Source organism: Lepidochelys olivacea (assembly GCF_965140295.1).
Source record: "Lepidochelys olivacea isolate rLepOli2 genome assembly, chromosome: 8".
Taxonomy (NCBI): Eukaryota; Metazoa; Chordata; order Testudines; family Cheloniidae; genus Lepidochelys; species Lepidochelys olivacea.
The window spans coordinates 37541406-37555667 of NC_140418.1; the positions used below are offsets into that span (position 1 = coordinate 37541406).

At 48.1% G+C, this 14262-nt stretch overlaps 1 protein-coding gene across 4 annotated transcripts; it reads right to left on the minus strand.

Annotated features, from left to right (window-relative positions):
* Positions 1–2190: 2190 nt before the first annotated feature.
* LOC311524685 (histidine--tRNA ligase, cytoplasmic-like) lies at positions 2191–14173 on the minus strand. Of its 4 annotated transcripts, none has more exons than XM_084636041.1 (13): positions 13633–14173; positions 12327–12416; positions 11638–11757; positions 11163–11258; positions 10005–10130; positions 8153–8260; positions 7806–7904; positions 7054–7147; positions 6569–6696; positions 6245–6487; positions 4591–4707; positions 3705–3851; positions 2191–3224 (listed from the first exon to the last, which is right to left on the minus strand). In XM_084636041.1, exons 1-13 carry the CDS (start codon positions 13741–13743, stop codon positions 3168–3170), a joined length of 1536 nt encoding a protein of 511 aa, XP_084492167.1. In that variant the 5' UTR covers positions 13744–14173; the 3' UTR covers positions 2191–3167. The 4 variants fall into 4 exon arrangements, with proteins under 4 accessions (XP_084492167.1, XP_084492166.1, XP_084492169.1 ...); XM_084636040.1 differs by having other exon boundaries at positions 6569–6699; XM_084636043.1 differs by lacking the exons at positions 10005–10130; positions 11163–11258.
* Between the last annotated feature and the right edge of the window lie 89 nt (positions 14174–14262).

Sequence of the window (14262 nt, forward strand, 5' to 3'; positions counted from 1 at the left end):
TTCTTGTTGCTAACATACCTGAAAAAACCCTTCTTGTTACTCTTAACATCTCTTGCTAGTTGCAACTCCAGGTGTGATTTGGCCTTCCTGATTTCACTCCTGCATGCCCGAGCAATATTTTTATACTCATCCCTGGTCATTTGTCCAATCTTCCACTTCTTGTAAGCTTCTTTTTTGTATTTAAGATAATCAAGGATTTCACGTTAAGCCAAGCTGGTCGCCTGCCATATTTACTATTCTTTCTACACATCGGGATGGTTTGTCCCTGTAGCCTTACTTATTTGTAAGTGGAGCAAGTTTATCTAAGTACTTATATGTACCCTATGCCCCCCGCCCCCACCAGTGTAGTATCAGAGTCCATAGAAAACCTACTATTGTATTTTTACACTTCGCTTTCAGAGTAGAAATGTGCTTTAAACTTAGCTTTTATGTAGAAAAGTTATATAAAAACTAAAAATTTAACAAATAACTAAGCAGCTTACATTAGTCATGCATTACGAAAGCCTTGTCTGTCTTTATTTGGTTTTCTATACTTGGCTTAGAAAAGCCCATGGCAAAAATATCAGAAAAGGAAGGCAATTTTCTGTAGGAAGACCTCTCATTTAATGAATTTCAATAGAGCAGAGGTATATTCTTACTCCAGACCTCCCCCACTTGTCTCTAGTTATGGGTTTTGGATGCTGCCCCCATGGCCATTTTAGACATTACATATATGAGACATATTTGTGTGCATAATTTTGAAACTTTGGTGCTGAGAAACTGGCTGCCTGGAGCTGGACTCTCTGCGCAAAGCTGACAGCCTCGGTTTTCAGCATTGGGTAGCTAAGCTCCCAGCCTGGGCTGTCAGCATTCCACGCTGCCCCCGACTTAACGACACACACCACTAGCAGAAGGGGGGTAGTGGAGACATGAAAAACAGCAGTAATTACTGTGGTGGCTGTAAGTCGACATAACTTTGGTCAATTTAATTGTGTAGCAGAGTCAAGGCCTTTATTAACCCTCCACTGGGGTTACCAGGCCTTGCTTTCACAGGTCAAAACACTGAGCAGAATGCAAGAACAGGAGGACACCCCTGCAGACTGCTGTGTATGTGTAAAACTAGACTTCTCAGGGTCGTCATCACATAGATGGTTAGACAAGAGGTATGAAATGTGTGTGTAGATTTTTTAGTTGCTTTAATCCTTTTCACTGAATGCTTTGTTCCCATAGCTAAATAAACAATACTTTTGGCTTTAAGAAGGCTGTTTTGGGTCATGGAATGAGCTCCTGGTTGTAAGCTCTCAGCAGGAAGAACTGCAGGTATCCAAACCCAGTTGGACATGCAGTGTAAGAACTGCTAGTGCCCATGGCCCAGTTTGAGAGTGGAGAGTCACATGATTCCACCTTGAGAGATGTGCAGGTACAAACCCCGATACTTGAGAAGGGGTGTCCTCAGAGATCAGAGGTGGGACAGAGCCTCAAGGAGCCCTGAGCCATAACAGGCCTTGTCTATGCAATAACTTTGTTTCTGTGATCTAGAGGTGTCAAATTTTACAGTTATACCAGTATAAAACCGATCTGGGCACTCTTTTTTCAGTAGAGTGCCCTTATGTCTCCTGGGAAGGGGGTTAAGATAAAATCACTCTTACAGTGGAATAATAATGTCCACAAGGGGTGGGCGAGATGGAAATTATACTTGTATAGCTGCTAAGACTTTCCCCAGGTAGACAAGCTCCTCAGGGTAAAAGTGCTAAATGGTTTTTTCTCTCCTCCACAAGTGCTTGGAGACCTCTGACTGCTAGAAGCTGGGACTGGATGATGGGATTGCTCACTGAAAAAAAATATTGTTCTGTTCTGCTCACTCCCTCGGAAGCATCTGGCACCAGCCACTGTCACAAGATGGGATACTGGGCTAGACAGACCATTGGTCTGACCCTGTAGGGCCATTCTTAGATAAGGGCCATACATACAAACACCAGAACTTGGAATAGCCCATTATTCCAGTGACTGCTGTGCTCTACAGCTCACTGTTTCACACATTTGAAAATAGTCTTTCCTTTCAAAAAAACTATTCTACCCTAGCAAGCTGGGGAAGCTACCCTTTATAAGTGACAAAAAGAAAATCCCAGTTGGGAACTCACAAAAGTAGCTACAACTCAGGTGTAGCACATTGCTGACTTCAGCTAGACCTATAAACAGCCGTCAAACAACTTCAGCAACCCACAGTATTTTATTTACATAATTTATCCATGTTTGCATGGAAACCAAAGTCTCAGCTCATCCACAGCCTCATTCACTTTAGACAAAACCACGGGAGAAGAGACTAGATCACTAAAACCTGGATCAATGGGGTCATTTCCTGGGAGGAGGGTTGTAGCTACTGTGCAGCACTATGCCAACAGCCCAGCCACAAAATGGGAATGTCATGTCTAATCTCCTGACGACATGTAGGGATACTGAAGAGCATCCTTGAAGCATAGTTCATGTGTGTCCTGGACAGCAGTGATACTCCCATCCCATTGAGCAGGGAAAGAAATTTCCTAGTTCAGCTCCATAACTGGGGGTGGGGGAAGGGAGCCCCACAGATGGGGACTGACCTTCCAGCGATTCAGAGCTGCCCTGCACAGGCGAAGGGCAGATAGATTCTAAGGACAAGTTTCCATGGAGGTTCTGGATATGTGAGGATGCTCACAAGGCTACCCTCAGCAAGCCTGAACATAGCAAATTGCTGAGTCAACTTGCAAAGGCATCTGGGCATTGGGCAGGACCCAGCAAGTGTGAATTCCTTCAAGATAGCGAATTAACTCTGCGCTAAGGCCTAGGTCATTGCAAGGGAATCTGCCTTACTGCAAATGTAGGAGCTCTGCTTTGACCAATGAGCTTGCTACCATAATACAGACACATTAAAATAGACCCACTCTTCATGCTACTTAACCTGAGAGGTGAACAGTTGGTAATCTGCCCTATGCCTTTAAAACCATGTCCACTCCCTACAAATGGAGATGCTGTACCAAGTCATAAGATTGATGGGGCAAGGTTAATCTCAGTGCAGCAGGATGTACTTCAGCCCGATCAGCACTACCCAAATCCTCACAGAATCATGGCCTAGCAGCGCATCCCATGGCTGGAAACAATCCACATGGCAGGAAACAGGTCCAGTGAGTCAAGCTGTTGTGCACAGAAGGGCTCTAGGACTCCACCCTTTTTCTGATTTCCTCAGCAAGCTTCTCCCTAGGGATATCGACCTGCACAACAAACAGGAAGGAACTGGTCTCAGCAATAAAACTGTCTCATGGGAAGTGACCTGAGCTCCCAACAATATCAGGATGCCCACTTACCTGTCTTCTGCCATCCCTCAAACCCTCCTCTCTGTGAACTCCCACTGGAAGTGCCACCCCATAAAAGTCCATCCCCTGACCACCAAGGAGAGACTTGTGGAAGGAGTGAGGATTAGGGATTTCCTGTTCCACACCCCTGAGGGACAGGATTAGACTGCTCAGCAGAGAGCTTTAGTGATCTGTAACTCTGAGGAAGGTTCGCTGTGGACTTAGACTAGTTTGTAAAGAGGATTCAATCTGTACTGGAGCCTGGTTAACTCTAGCGATCTGCAAGCTCGCAAAGAGGCCCTAATAGCCAGGGAGAATGTTGTCTAGAACCTTTCAATGGGTTTTGGAGGCAGCCTTTGAACCCCTTAGCCTATCCCCAATATCAAAGGACATCCTCACCTCTTCCCTGCTAGCTACGACTCGTAGCTTGACAATTCCATTCTTCAGCTCCTGCTCTCCTACGATGGCTGCGAGAGGGATTCCCATGTCTTCACAATATTGCAGCTGGTTCAGCAGCTTGGGGTTCTTCTTATACAGCATCTCTGCCTAGAGGGGCAGGCAATGTGGTTGTGTTCAAGAGGTTACATAGAATATGAAGTGACAGACCCTACCCAGTTCTAACTCATTGCGAGGACGGGCTGGAAATTTGCCGATGGTTTTCTGGTGGAGAATGCAGATTAGTTGAAATCTAAACATTTTGTGGAGGTGGTTTGATTTCGACTAAGCTCCAGTGGAACCCAGGCAAGTTTTGAAACTCATCTGCTAGGCAGGTTTTCCTACCAGCTGGCCTGCCTCGTGGGCTACCAGTTCTTCTGCAGCCTACCTAGCAAGCTGACAGGGCCAAGGCCCTGAGAGCACCAGCTCCCAAACTCTGAGGCTCCTGGCTCAGCTAGAGCTCCCAGTTCCCCTTCAGCCTGCTGGGTGGAATTTCATCTGGAAATGATCAAAACTGTGATTTTTTTGGGATTCTGTTTTTGTGGGTTTTGAAATTTCTGGGTTTTGTTCCAAATTGGAACTAAACCAAATTTTGAAATTCCACATGCCTCCATGAAACAGAATTACCATTCTCCTCAGAGCTCTAGCCATTAGCACAGAGTCCCCTGGGGCAGATGGTTCCAACAGGCTCAGTACCAGCAGCTGCCTTTCTCAGTCAGAGCGAAACAACGAAGAGGTTGGCAAGTTTGGTCTTGCTGTGCCACCTCTCCCCAGAGACGCTCTCTCTCCCCCCATTCTAAGGGCTGGCTTTGAGAAGCACAACTAGGCCAGTCCAATTGCCAAGTCTTACCTTGATCCCAGAATCCCAGAGCTCAGAGATGAGTTTCAATCTTACATCAAGGAAGTTCTTCTGCGGGGTTGCCACCAGCACCTGCGTCTCAGTCGTCCGGATCTTCTCCTTAGAAACCTGGGAGCAGGAACAGAGTTGTGAATGAAACATATGGAAACATCCTATTGCTCATGAAGACATGCTGCAAGGCACGTGACAGTTGCTCCTCACCCACCCCTTGTACCTATTACTGGAGAATGCTACCATATTCCTAACACAGCCTATATAGGGGAGGATTACATGAAAAACAACAACAAAAACCCACCAAACTGTGTTCAAAGAATGTTATTTTGCAATGTCAAACTTGTGCAACCTTAATTTATCTCCCTTGGGCACATGCATCATGACTCTGGATTTCATTATGTACTATTTTTTCCACAGGATCCCTGCCTCATTCTGAACACACACTGGACTTGTCCTGGGAATGAGGCAGCTGTTCAATAATTTTTTTGAGCCTCACCAGACAATGAGTTGCCTCTGTCTTATTTACCACACATCACCCCAACACTAAACTAAATAAAGAATTATTGATTTCCTCATGGGTTTTTCCGCCATCTATCATAGTAGTATGACGTTCACAACCATTAAGTTAATTATCTTCATAATGCCCTGGGAGACAAGTATTTTACAGATGGAAAATGTTAAGGAAAAGTTAGCACATGTGACTCCATTTTGGTTTGGGGCCCACCATTGTTTAAATGCCAGCACATCATACACCAGGAGGAGTGATCCTTAGATACTGAATCCCTGTGAAAATCCTCCTCGTCTCCAGTCTGCCTTGACTCCCAGTATCTGGTTTTTGTCAGTCTCTGCCTGCCTGTCTCTTGGCCTTGATGTGAGGCCTCCCATTCTGATAATAAAAGTTACTGATGCATGGCTTTAGGACCATGCTGTGTAATTAACATACTGGTTTAGCACGAGGAATGCACCAAGCAGGGATAGGTGGTAGATAAGAAAAAGGTTTGTTTATTGGCTAAGGTTTCCGATGCACGAGGGCAACATGCTTTGCTAAAAAGTATATAACCTTTGTATAATCTGTATTCAGGGTCCCCTCCTGGCTAGCAGGGGGGCACCACGCTCGAGCGTAATAAACTTGGTGTTTTTTGGGAACTCTGCAGTTGTGGACTTTGTTTATGTGCCTCAGCCTAGATTCGAACTGTGCGTGTCCTACCAGGTTAATTCGTAGCATTTGTGTGCATGTCCTACCAGGTGTAATTTGTAGCATTTGTGTGCATGTCCTACCGGCCAAAATGAGGATGCCAATTTACAGACAGGGAAATTGACAGAAAAGCAACTTGGTCCAAGCTTCAGCTAAGGAGTGGAAGAGCCCGGAATAGAACTCAAGACCTCCTATGTCCCAGCCCTACCTTAGTGAAAATTCTAATTCAAGGGATATGCCAAGGAAACATGTAGCAGAGGACTCAGGTCTCCTGCATTTCAGTCAACCACAAGCCCATCCTTTCTTTACTACAGTCCCATGCCTCATCCACTACAGATCTTCCAATTTCTGCAACAAACGTGTCAGGTATCCTACAGAAAGTGGCCTCCTTACCTGCACCCCCTGGCTGGTCCCCACAGTGGTGGGCCATTCTGCGTACTTCTGAGTGGCACTCACCTCCACTTTCTGCTCCATGATGGAGAAGATCCGCTCGATTCCGATGCTGACTCCCACACAGGGCACCTTCCGCCCCTTGGGATCGAACATCCCCACCAGCCCATCATAGCGGCCACCTCCAGCCACGCTGCCCACGCTGAATGGCTCCTCCTTGTGGTCGTTCCAAGACTGCAGCAGGATGGCCTCGTAGATCACCCCAGTGTAATAATCCAGACCCCGTGCCAGGCTCAAGTCGAAGGAGATCTGTGAAACAGGAGGGGAATCCCATTACCAGGCACAACAAATGACCCAGTCAGGCCTGCTCAGTGTTTCTCCATCACTCACCTTATCTGCAATGCCAAACAGGGTCAGGTACTCAAACAGCAGCTTCATGTCTCCCAGCCCTTCCCGGGCCAACTTGTTCTGGGACAGCTTAGTGTCCTGGAGCAGCTGCTCAATCAGACCCAGCCCACCTGCTGAAATGAGACACACCTGAAATATACTAGGGAGGGAGACATTGTGTGGCCAAGCTCCTATGGACTCACTCCACCCAGCCTGGGTTACACCCACCTCCTCACTTCTTCAGCCTTGTGCATCTCTATCTTCCTCCCAGGGGATACCGACCTTGCATCCCACCCGGGACACCCAGGCTGCAAGTCAGCTCGGCCTGGGCAAGAGCAACTAAACAACTGGGGAACCCTGACACGCCCCATGCAGAGACCAAGGAAGCTGGAATAGCTGCTGGGAAGGTGAAGTGACCCACATGGACTCTCAGCTGGCCTGGGTGAGGCTGGACAGGGAACCAGGTCTCACAGCTCCACAGAACTCACCATGCAGTTGAACGTATTCCCCGATGCGATCCACAGCCTCAGGTGAGAGACCTTTCTCTCCAACCATCTCACTCTTCACATCCTCCCATGTTGCCTGGGGTGGAGGAGATGAGAACATTAATCACAGCTTTCCTGGCTGAATCTGCTGCTCCTGGGAATGCAAAACCCCTTCCCCAGCTTTCCCCTCCACACCAATACTACCCCATGGGTTCAGAACACACACTGAGGAAACTGCAGGAAAGGGGAGACCACTGCCTGGTGGCTAATCCAGTTAGGGATCTCCCATTTCTAGCCTTCCCAGAATAATTAACAATAGACTTCACTCTCATTTGGTGCCTTCAGTCTAACCTCTCAAAGCTATTAATGAGTTAGGCCCAGATCCTCAAAAGGTATTTGAGAGTTAGGGGCTTACTTATTTCACTGGAAGTTAGCAGACCTTTGAGGATCTGAGCCCTAATCCCTCCAAATCCCTGGAGAGGCAGGAAGTCTTATCCCCATTTTACAGACGGGAAAGCACAGGCACAGAGAGCGGATGCAACTTGCTCAAGGATAGAATCCAAACTTCTTGGCACTTGGGAGAGCCAAAGAGAATGTCAGCTCTGAAAGTCCTGCTTCAAATACGTGTTTCCATCCTACACATTTGGAGATGGATCACAGTCCTCCCACCAGAGCATGCACAGCTGAGAGCTAGGGCAGTGCTAGACAGCAGTCAGTGTCTTCCAGCCAGGGCAGGGAAATCCGCAGAGCATTACCTTGTTCAGTTTGTCCACAGTAGAGCAAGTGCTATGGAACAGGCTGTCTGGAATGCCACATACTGCAAAAACTCCATGCAAAATGCGCCGGTCGTTGACCTGGGGGTGGGAAGCAGAGTCACTCTGAATCGGAGCCCAATGGAGCCTCCCAGTAAGATTGAATCACTTCCACTTGGTTTCTATATGGCTCCAGAGGTCTGTGAAGCAGCTGTAGTCAAAATCCCCCCAGCCTCTGAAGGAAGGGATTTCTCGTACGCAGGGCACACTAGAGTAGGGGGTGGGAGGGCAGGCTCATTCTGGCCTGGGAAGACATGTAACTTTATTAAACCAGTGGGCTATGGTTTTACCTTAATGAGGAAGTCTCCGAGCTGCAACATGCTCAGGATCTCATGCACGATCTTCAGACACTCAGCATCAGGAATCATAGGGTCAAATTGGCCAGCGATGTCAAAGTCCTGGGATACAGGAAGAGGCAGTGAGAATCCAGGCAGTGTAACCCAGCTGGGACACCGCAGAGGCAGTCATAGAATATCAGGTTGGAAGGGACCTCAGGAGGTCATCTAGTCCAATCCTCTGCTCAAAGCAGGACCAATCCCCAACCAAATCATCCCAGCCAGGGCTTTGTCAAGCCTGACCTTAAAAACTTCTAAGGAAGGAGATTCCACCACCTCCCTAGGTAAATCAGGGTCCCCAGACACACAGCTCCCTGTGCTGCACCCCATTCCCTGTACCCAAAGGGGAGCCCAGGCACGTAATGCGGAGGCCTGTACTCTAAACTGTTCAAGGTAACAGAAATCCAACTCAGCCTGTTACAGAAAGCCATTGTTTATGAAAGTTAGCACAAATTGGAGGCAACCAGATTAAGATAAACTGGACTGTTTAAGTTAAACCACTGTGCTTAGGGAACTGCAAAGCTCCTGGTAAAGAGAGGGATGGAATGGGACATGTCGACTGTAAATTGTGAGCTTTACCATCATGGTTGCCACCTCCACCATCTCCTGGAATCCACCAGGACACCATTGGGCCTTCATAAACCTGATGCTGAGACAGGGCCTGATCAGACTGGGCCAGAGAGAGGGAACTGATGACATCATTGTCTCCACCCGGAACGTGAGATTTGCATTCATGCTGTCGCACTCCCTCATATGTCATTTTCCTTCTTCACCTTATTTCTTCCCTCTCCTCTCCCTTTCCTTTTTCTGTCTAAAGAGTCTGATTTAGCCTGCCAAGACAACACCATCTTTTGCAACACTGATTTGAGCCTGTGACCAAAGAAGCAAGCTAAAAGCAATGCCTTCAACAGCCCAATGCGGGTACAAGTTTGCCAGGACTCTGAGCATACTGGGTCTGATTTTCACCAGCAGTGAGGTTGTAAATGAGAGTCAGCACCCAGGACAGAAGCAGCATTTTCTACCTTTGCACTTCTGTTTTCTCTCCTTGGGTGTTTGTCTTCTTTTCTCTTAAAGAAACAAGAGTGGACTTCAACAACAGTTCCAGCCCATCTTAACTAACTTTTTCTCTTTTCCCCCAAAAGGACAGTTAGTAACATATTTAATTGAACCTAAAAGTCTGTCAAATAGGGGGTTTCCCCTGTTCAAACTCTTCAGCTAAAGGGAATAAGGCAGTGGCTCTCAAACTTTATTACTGGTGACCGCTTTCATATAACAAGTCGCTGAGTGCGACCCCCCTTATAAATTAAAAACTTACAACTTTTTTATATATTTAACACCATTATAAATGCAGGAGGCAAAGCCGGGTTTGGGGTGGAGGTTGACAGCTTGCGCCCCCCATGTAATAACCTCACGACCCACAGTTTGAGAACCCCTGGAATAAGGGATATTGTTAAGTCTGACTTAATACTTTGCATTTCAAATGCATTAACTGTTTTTCCATCTTTTCCTGTATTTTTAATAAAAGGTTAAAAAGACTGTTATGGTGGTTGTTACAATGGGAGTCACAAAACCTTGGACCACACTTAACTGTTTGATATTGTAACAGTAAAAAGGGTTTCACTGCATCTTATCCATGAGACACTCCCCTTTTCAGCACAACAGGCCCCAGACACACATGGAGCCCTCTTCCTCCCTGTCCCCTTCCCCATGCTTTGTGGGGAGCCAGAACCCAAGACCCCACGCAAGGAATTCTGGGCCCAGAAACAGATCCTGCTGCATGGAGAACACTCAGGCTCCTGGTACTCACACACTGGTAGAACTCCCTGTAGCGGCCCTTCGTCATGGCCGGATTATCCCGTCTGTAAACTTTGGCAATGTGGTAGCGCTTAATGTTGGTGATTTTGTTCATTGCCAAATAACGAGCAAAGGGCACCTGAGCACAAAGGGTTAAGGATGGAACCTAGAGATAATCTCCTGTGGCCTGGAGAGTTCAGGGCCAGTCATTCAGCCCCATTATCACTCTACAGGCAGCTGCTGGGCCAGTACAACACAACCCCACAGCAAAGCCTATGCTAAAGGTCACCTGCAAACTGTGGCCACCTGTCCTAATGGACAGTAAAATCTCAGTCCCTATGAGTGCACCTTCTTAGTAATCACACCATGTTAACAGCTAGAACAAACAGCCTCATTGGTGGGTCATTTGAACAGATGTTGCAGTCTTTTGCTGCTATGATACAAACTGGGATTACATACATAATATAGTGACAGATTAAGGGCCAGAGATAAGGGAGCAAAAATGCTTTCAGGTGAAATTTTGACAGAGCTGCAGTCAGTAAAGCACGGTCCTGGATGGATGACCCATTTGGCAACAGTAACAAAGGCAATGGCTCTTTCACTGAGAATAGGGAGGTTGTGTGAAGAATCAGAAAGGAGGCTAGCCAAGATGAGCACAGGCAGATGGGGAAGGCAGTAGAGAGAGGAGATTCAGTGTCCAGGGAGTACACTGGATGGAGCAAGCCCATGGGCGGTTTCTATGTACAGACCCTGAGGTCACCCAGAACCTAGTTTTGAGGATGGGGTGATTTAGTCACCATTCTGTGTGTCTAGTGGTGAATAGTAATTCTTCAGGTGCTGGAGTTGGAAAGGCTGGGACTTGAGCTTATCCTAGAGACGGGAGCTAGGTGGCAGGGATGGAAGTTTGGATGAGGATGAGTTGAGATAGAGGTGTCCATGGGCAATGGCATGGAGGCAGTTACAGGTAGGCTTAGAAACAAGGGAAACACTGGAGAGGAATGGGATGAATGTATACAAAGTGGCATTAGCATGCATGTTCCTCCCCAGTTAGGAGGAGGTGACAGAGACTTCAGTATGTCCTCACCTCCACCCCATGTACTCCTGCCTAAGAAACACCAGCAACCCCTGGATGAGATGGTGCTTCCCAAGGCCCGGGACTCTAGCAGGATACAGTCAGGTCGTAGCGAAGAGACAGCAGCTCTCCACCCTGGTCTTTCAGGTCATAGATGAGCTTTGAGTCCTCCCCGTATTTCCCCGTCAGAGTTTCCTACAGAAAAGCAAGACAACTGTGTCAGGCAAGAGAGGACGAGCTCCAGAAGCAGAAAGCAGGAGCAAGAAGCTCCTAGAAAGAAAGCAGGGAGAATCCTTGAGCCTGATTTTAGAGGTGATCAGTTGGATCTAACTCCGGTCAGATGATCTAACCCCCCCCTCCAGCTTTACCACAGAAGCTATTCACAGCTGAGTTCTTAGTCAGGGCAGCTGCCCTTCAGGTCACAATGAAAGCAGCTACTGCCATTTAAAATGCACCCAATAATTACAAGGGGCATAAAGCCACAAACCTATGGATCACATCTGACTCAGGGATCAGTGCCTCCAGCAGCACAACTTCCTCCTCCCAGATGTCACATCACAGACCCTACCCTCACCTTCAGCTCAAACACAGGGGTGTCGATGACCTCAGCCCCATGGCGCTTGAAGCAGCTGATGATGGTGTTGAAGACTTTCTCCCGGATGGCTGTTTGCTTGGGGCTGTAGTCCCTGGTGCCCTGAGAGCCCAAACCAAAGGGAAGTGGGTGAGAAATGTTAAAAGTGAAGAATTATAACCACCAACCTGCAACAGTAAAACCATCCAATATCTAAACTGTTCCCAGCTCCTGCGGCTGCTCAAAGCTCTGAGCCCAAAAGTTTGGCGCTATAACAAAGGTCAGCTAGGCCTAGAATAATGGAAGTTGATGATTCATTAGACCTACTGCTGTTTGAAACACTAGGGAAGTTTTAGTGCACAGGGTCCACATGAACAGTTGGCTTGCTGGAGCATTGTAGATTTATGCCCCCATTTGCTATGCACTAATTCCTCGTTTAGATATGCCCTTAGGCATAAGAGTCAATTGGGAAGAGGCAATAGAATGGGAAATGGAGAAAGAGCCATAGGCTTGAGAGGCTGGAGCTGAGGAAAAACTGTGCACCCTACCACAAAGTGCAGGATAACAAGCAGGAAAGGGGCAGTTTGTTTCAGTGGTGAAAGCACCTAAGTCATATGCAAGTAGAGATGGGGTAACCAGGAGAGGAAGCAACCCATGAGAGACCCAACTCCCTGAAGGAGGTGGGGAGTTACCTTGGGGGTTTTCAGAATGAAGTTTTTTTTCCCCTCATCAGTTCCCAGCTGTGGCTTTGGCTGCTGGAGCTTTACCACACCCTCTGCCACCTGGGGATAGAGAAAAGGCTTTTGATTAACAGAATAAGACACTGACCCCTGAGTGTCTGTCTGATGTCAATTCAACTGGTGGACCTACAAGGCTTGCAGGAGGTTTCCCTAGTTTCTAACAGCTCCACTATAAGGAGGTGGGAGTTACCTTTGGGGTTTTGAGAATGAAGTTCTTTTCCCCTTATCAGTTCCCAATCTGATTTCCTTCCCCAGACCCGAAGAAGAGCTCTCTGTAACTTGAACGCTTGTACCCTCCAACAACTGAGGTTGATCCAATAAAATATATTATCTCACCCATCTTGTGTCTCCAATATCCTGGAACCAACACGGCTTACAACAATACTGCAAATAACAGCTCCACTGTAATTCAAGTCCTTGCTTGTCCTAGTTTTTCTTGCATTTGACGTTTTAAGTTAGCAGGACAGCCAATGGATTCTTAGCAGCCCCCATTAGAATGCACAGGAATCTGGGAGCCATTGACACCCACTGACTACAGAGTAGAAAATATAGTTAGTTGTTTTAGCTAGATAAACTAGAAGGCTCCCAAATCTGGATTATCATCACTTTCTATCCAGCCTGAATAATCCCTGCCAGAACTCCTGGGGGACTCCAAACTTTGCCCACCAGAGGGCTGCACTGGCAATTTGCCTGGGATCTGCTACCTTCATCTAACCCAGTCCTTTAATCGGGATCAAGATAGAGCATCACACACTGGAACCTCTAGTCTGTGCACTCAGGTCACATCCTGGTAATAACTGTTGGTGCTCACATAGCACTTAACACCTTGAAAATCAGTTGGACACATTAATTCCCTCGGCATAGAGTTCTGTGGCACTTTATAGACTAACAGACATATTGGAGCATGAGCTTTCGTGGGTGAATACCCAATTCGTCGGATGCCTGTCATTAATTACCTCATTAACATTCACGACACCCCAGGAGATGCTTTCGCCATCAATAAAGATGGCAATAGGAGCGACACGGAGAGCGTGTCCAGCTACCCAGAACCACACAGCGTCAATATCAGAACTTGGGTTAGGGTCCAAGTGCCAGCCCCTGTTTCTCTACAGCTTCGCGGGCTCTGCCAGGCTTAGGCTCCAACCTCCCACGTCTCCTCCCGGGAATCAGAGCCCGCCTGAAAGACAAAGCCTTGTCCGCTGGGAGCGGACGGACTCTCGGGGCTGGAGCAGGACCCGCCACCCGGAGCGAGACTCACCTGGTTTTGGGGGTGGGCAGCAAAGGCCCGCAGGGCGTAGGACGGTGCCAGGTGCTGGCCCCCCAAGGGCACCCGGCAGCCCCCCGCGGCGAGGGGGCGCAGCCAGTTCATGACTCAGGAGGTAGCTGGATCTTGGCTGGAACTCGCCCCGGCCCTGCGCTGGGTGTGGGGAGACCCGAAGCTACGCAGCCGGGAGCGGGGAAACGGGGGCGAGACACGCGTAAGGGGTTGGCGCAGGCACCTCAGCTCCCCGGCCCCAGCGATCTCCGCAGGGCCACAGGCTGACAGGGAGCCCCCGGGGGAGGCAAGAGCTGCCCTGGAGCCAGGGACGCTTTTCTGCACGGACACCCTGCCCCGGGGGACTCAGCCTCACTGCCGCCATAGAGTAGAGAGTGGCTACGGATAGAAAGTTCATCCTCTCTAACCATAGAGCCTCAGAACCTCTAGTGCGTTTCCGCAGAACTAGAGCGTCCCGGAGCCAACCGGACAGAGCTGTTCCGAGTCAGCACCGGGGAAGACTATCTGGAACCATGGAGTCTCAGGAGACTTTCTAGAGAGGCACAAAAATAAGTTCAAAAGTTACTCATGCTCCAAGCACCCAGCCTGAGCAACCTTGAACATCCGCTTCCG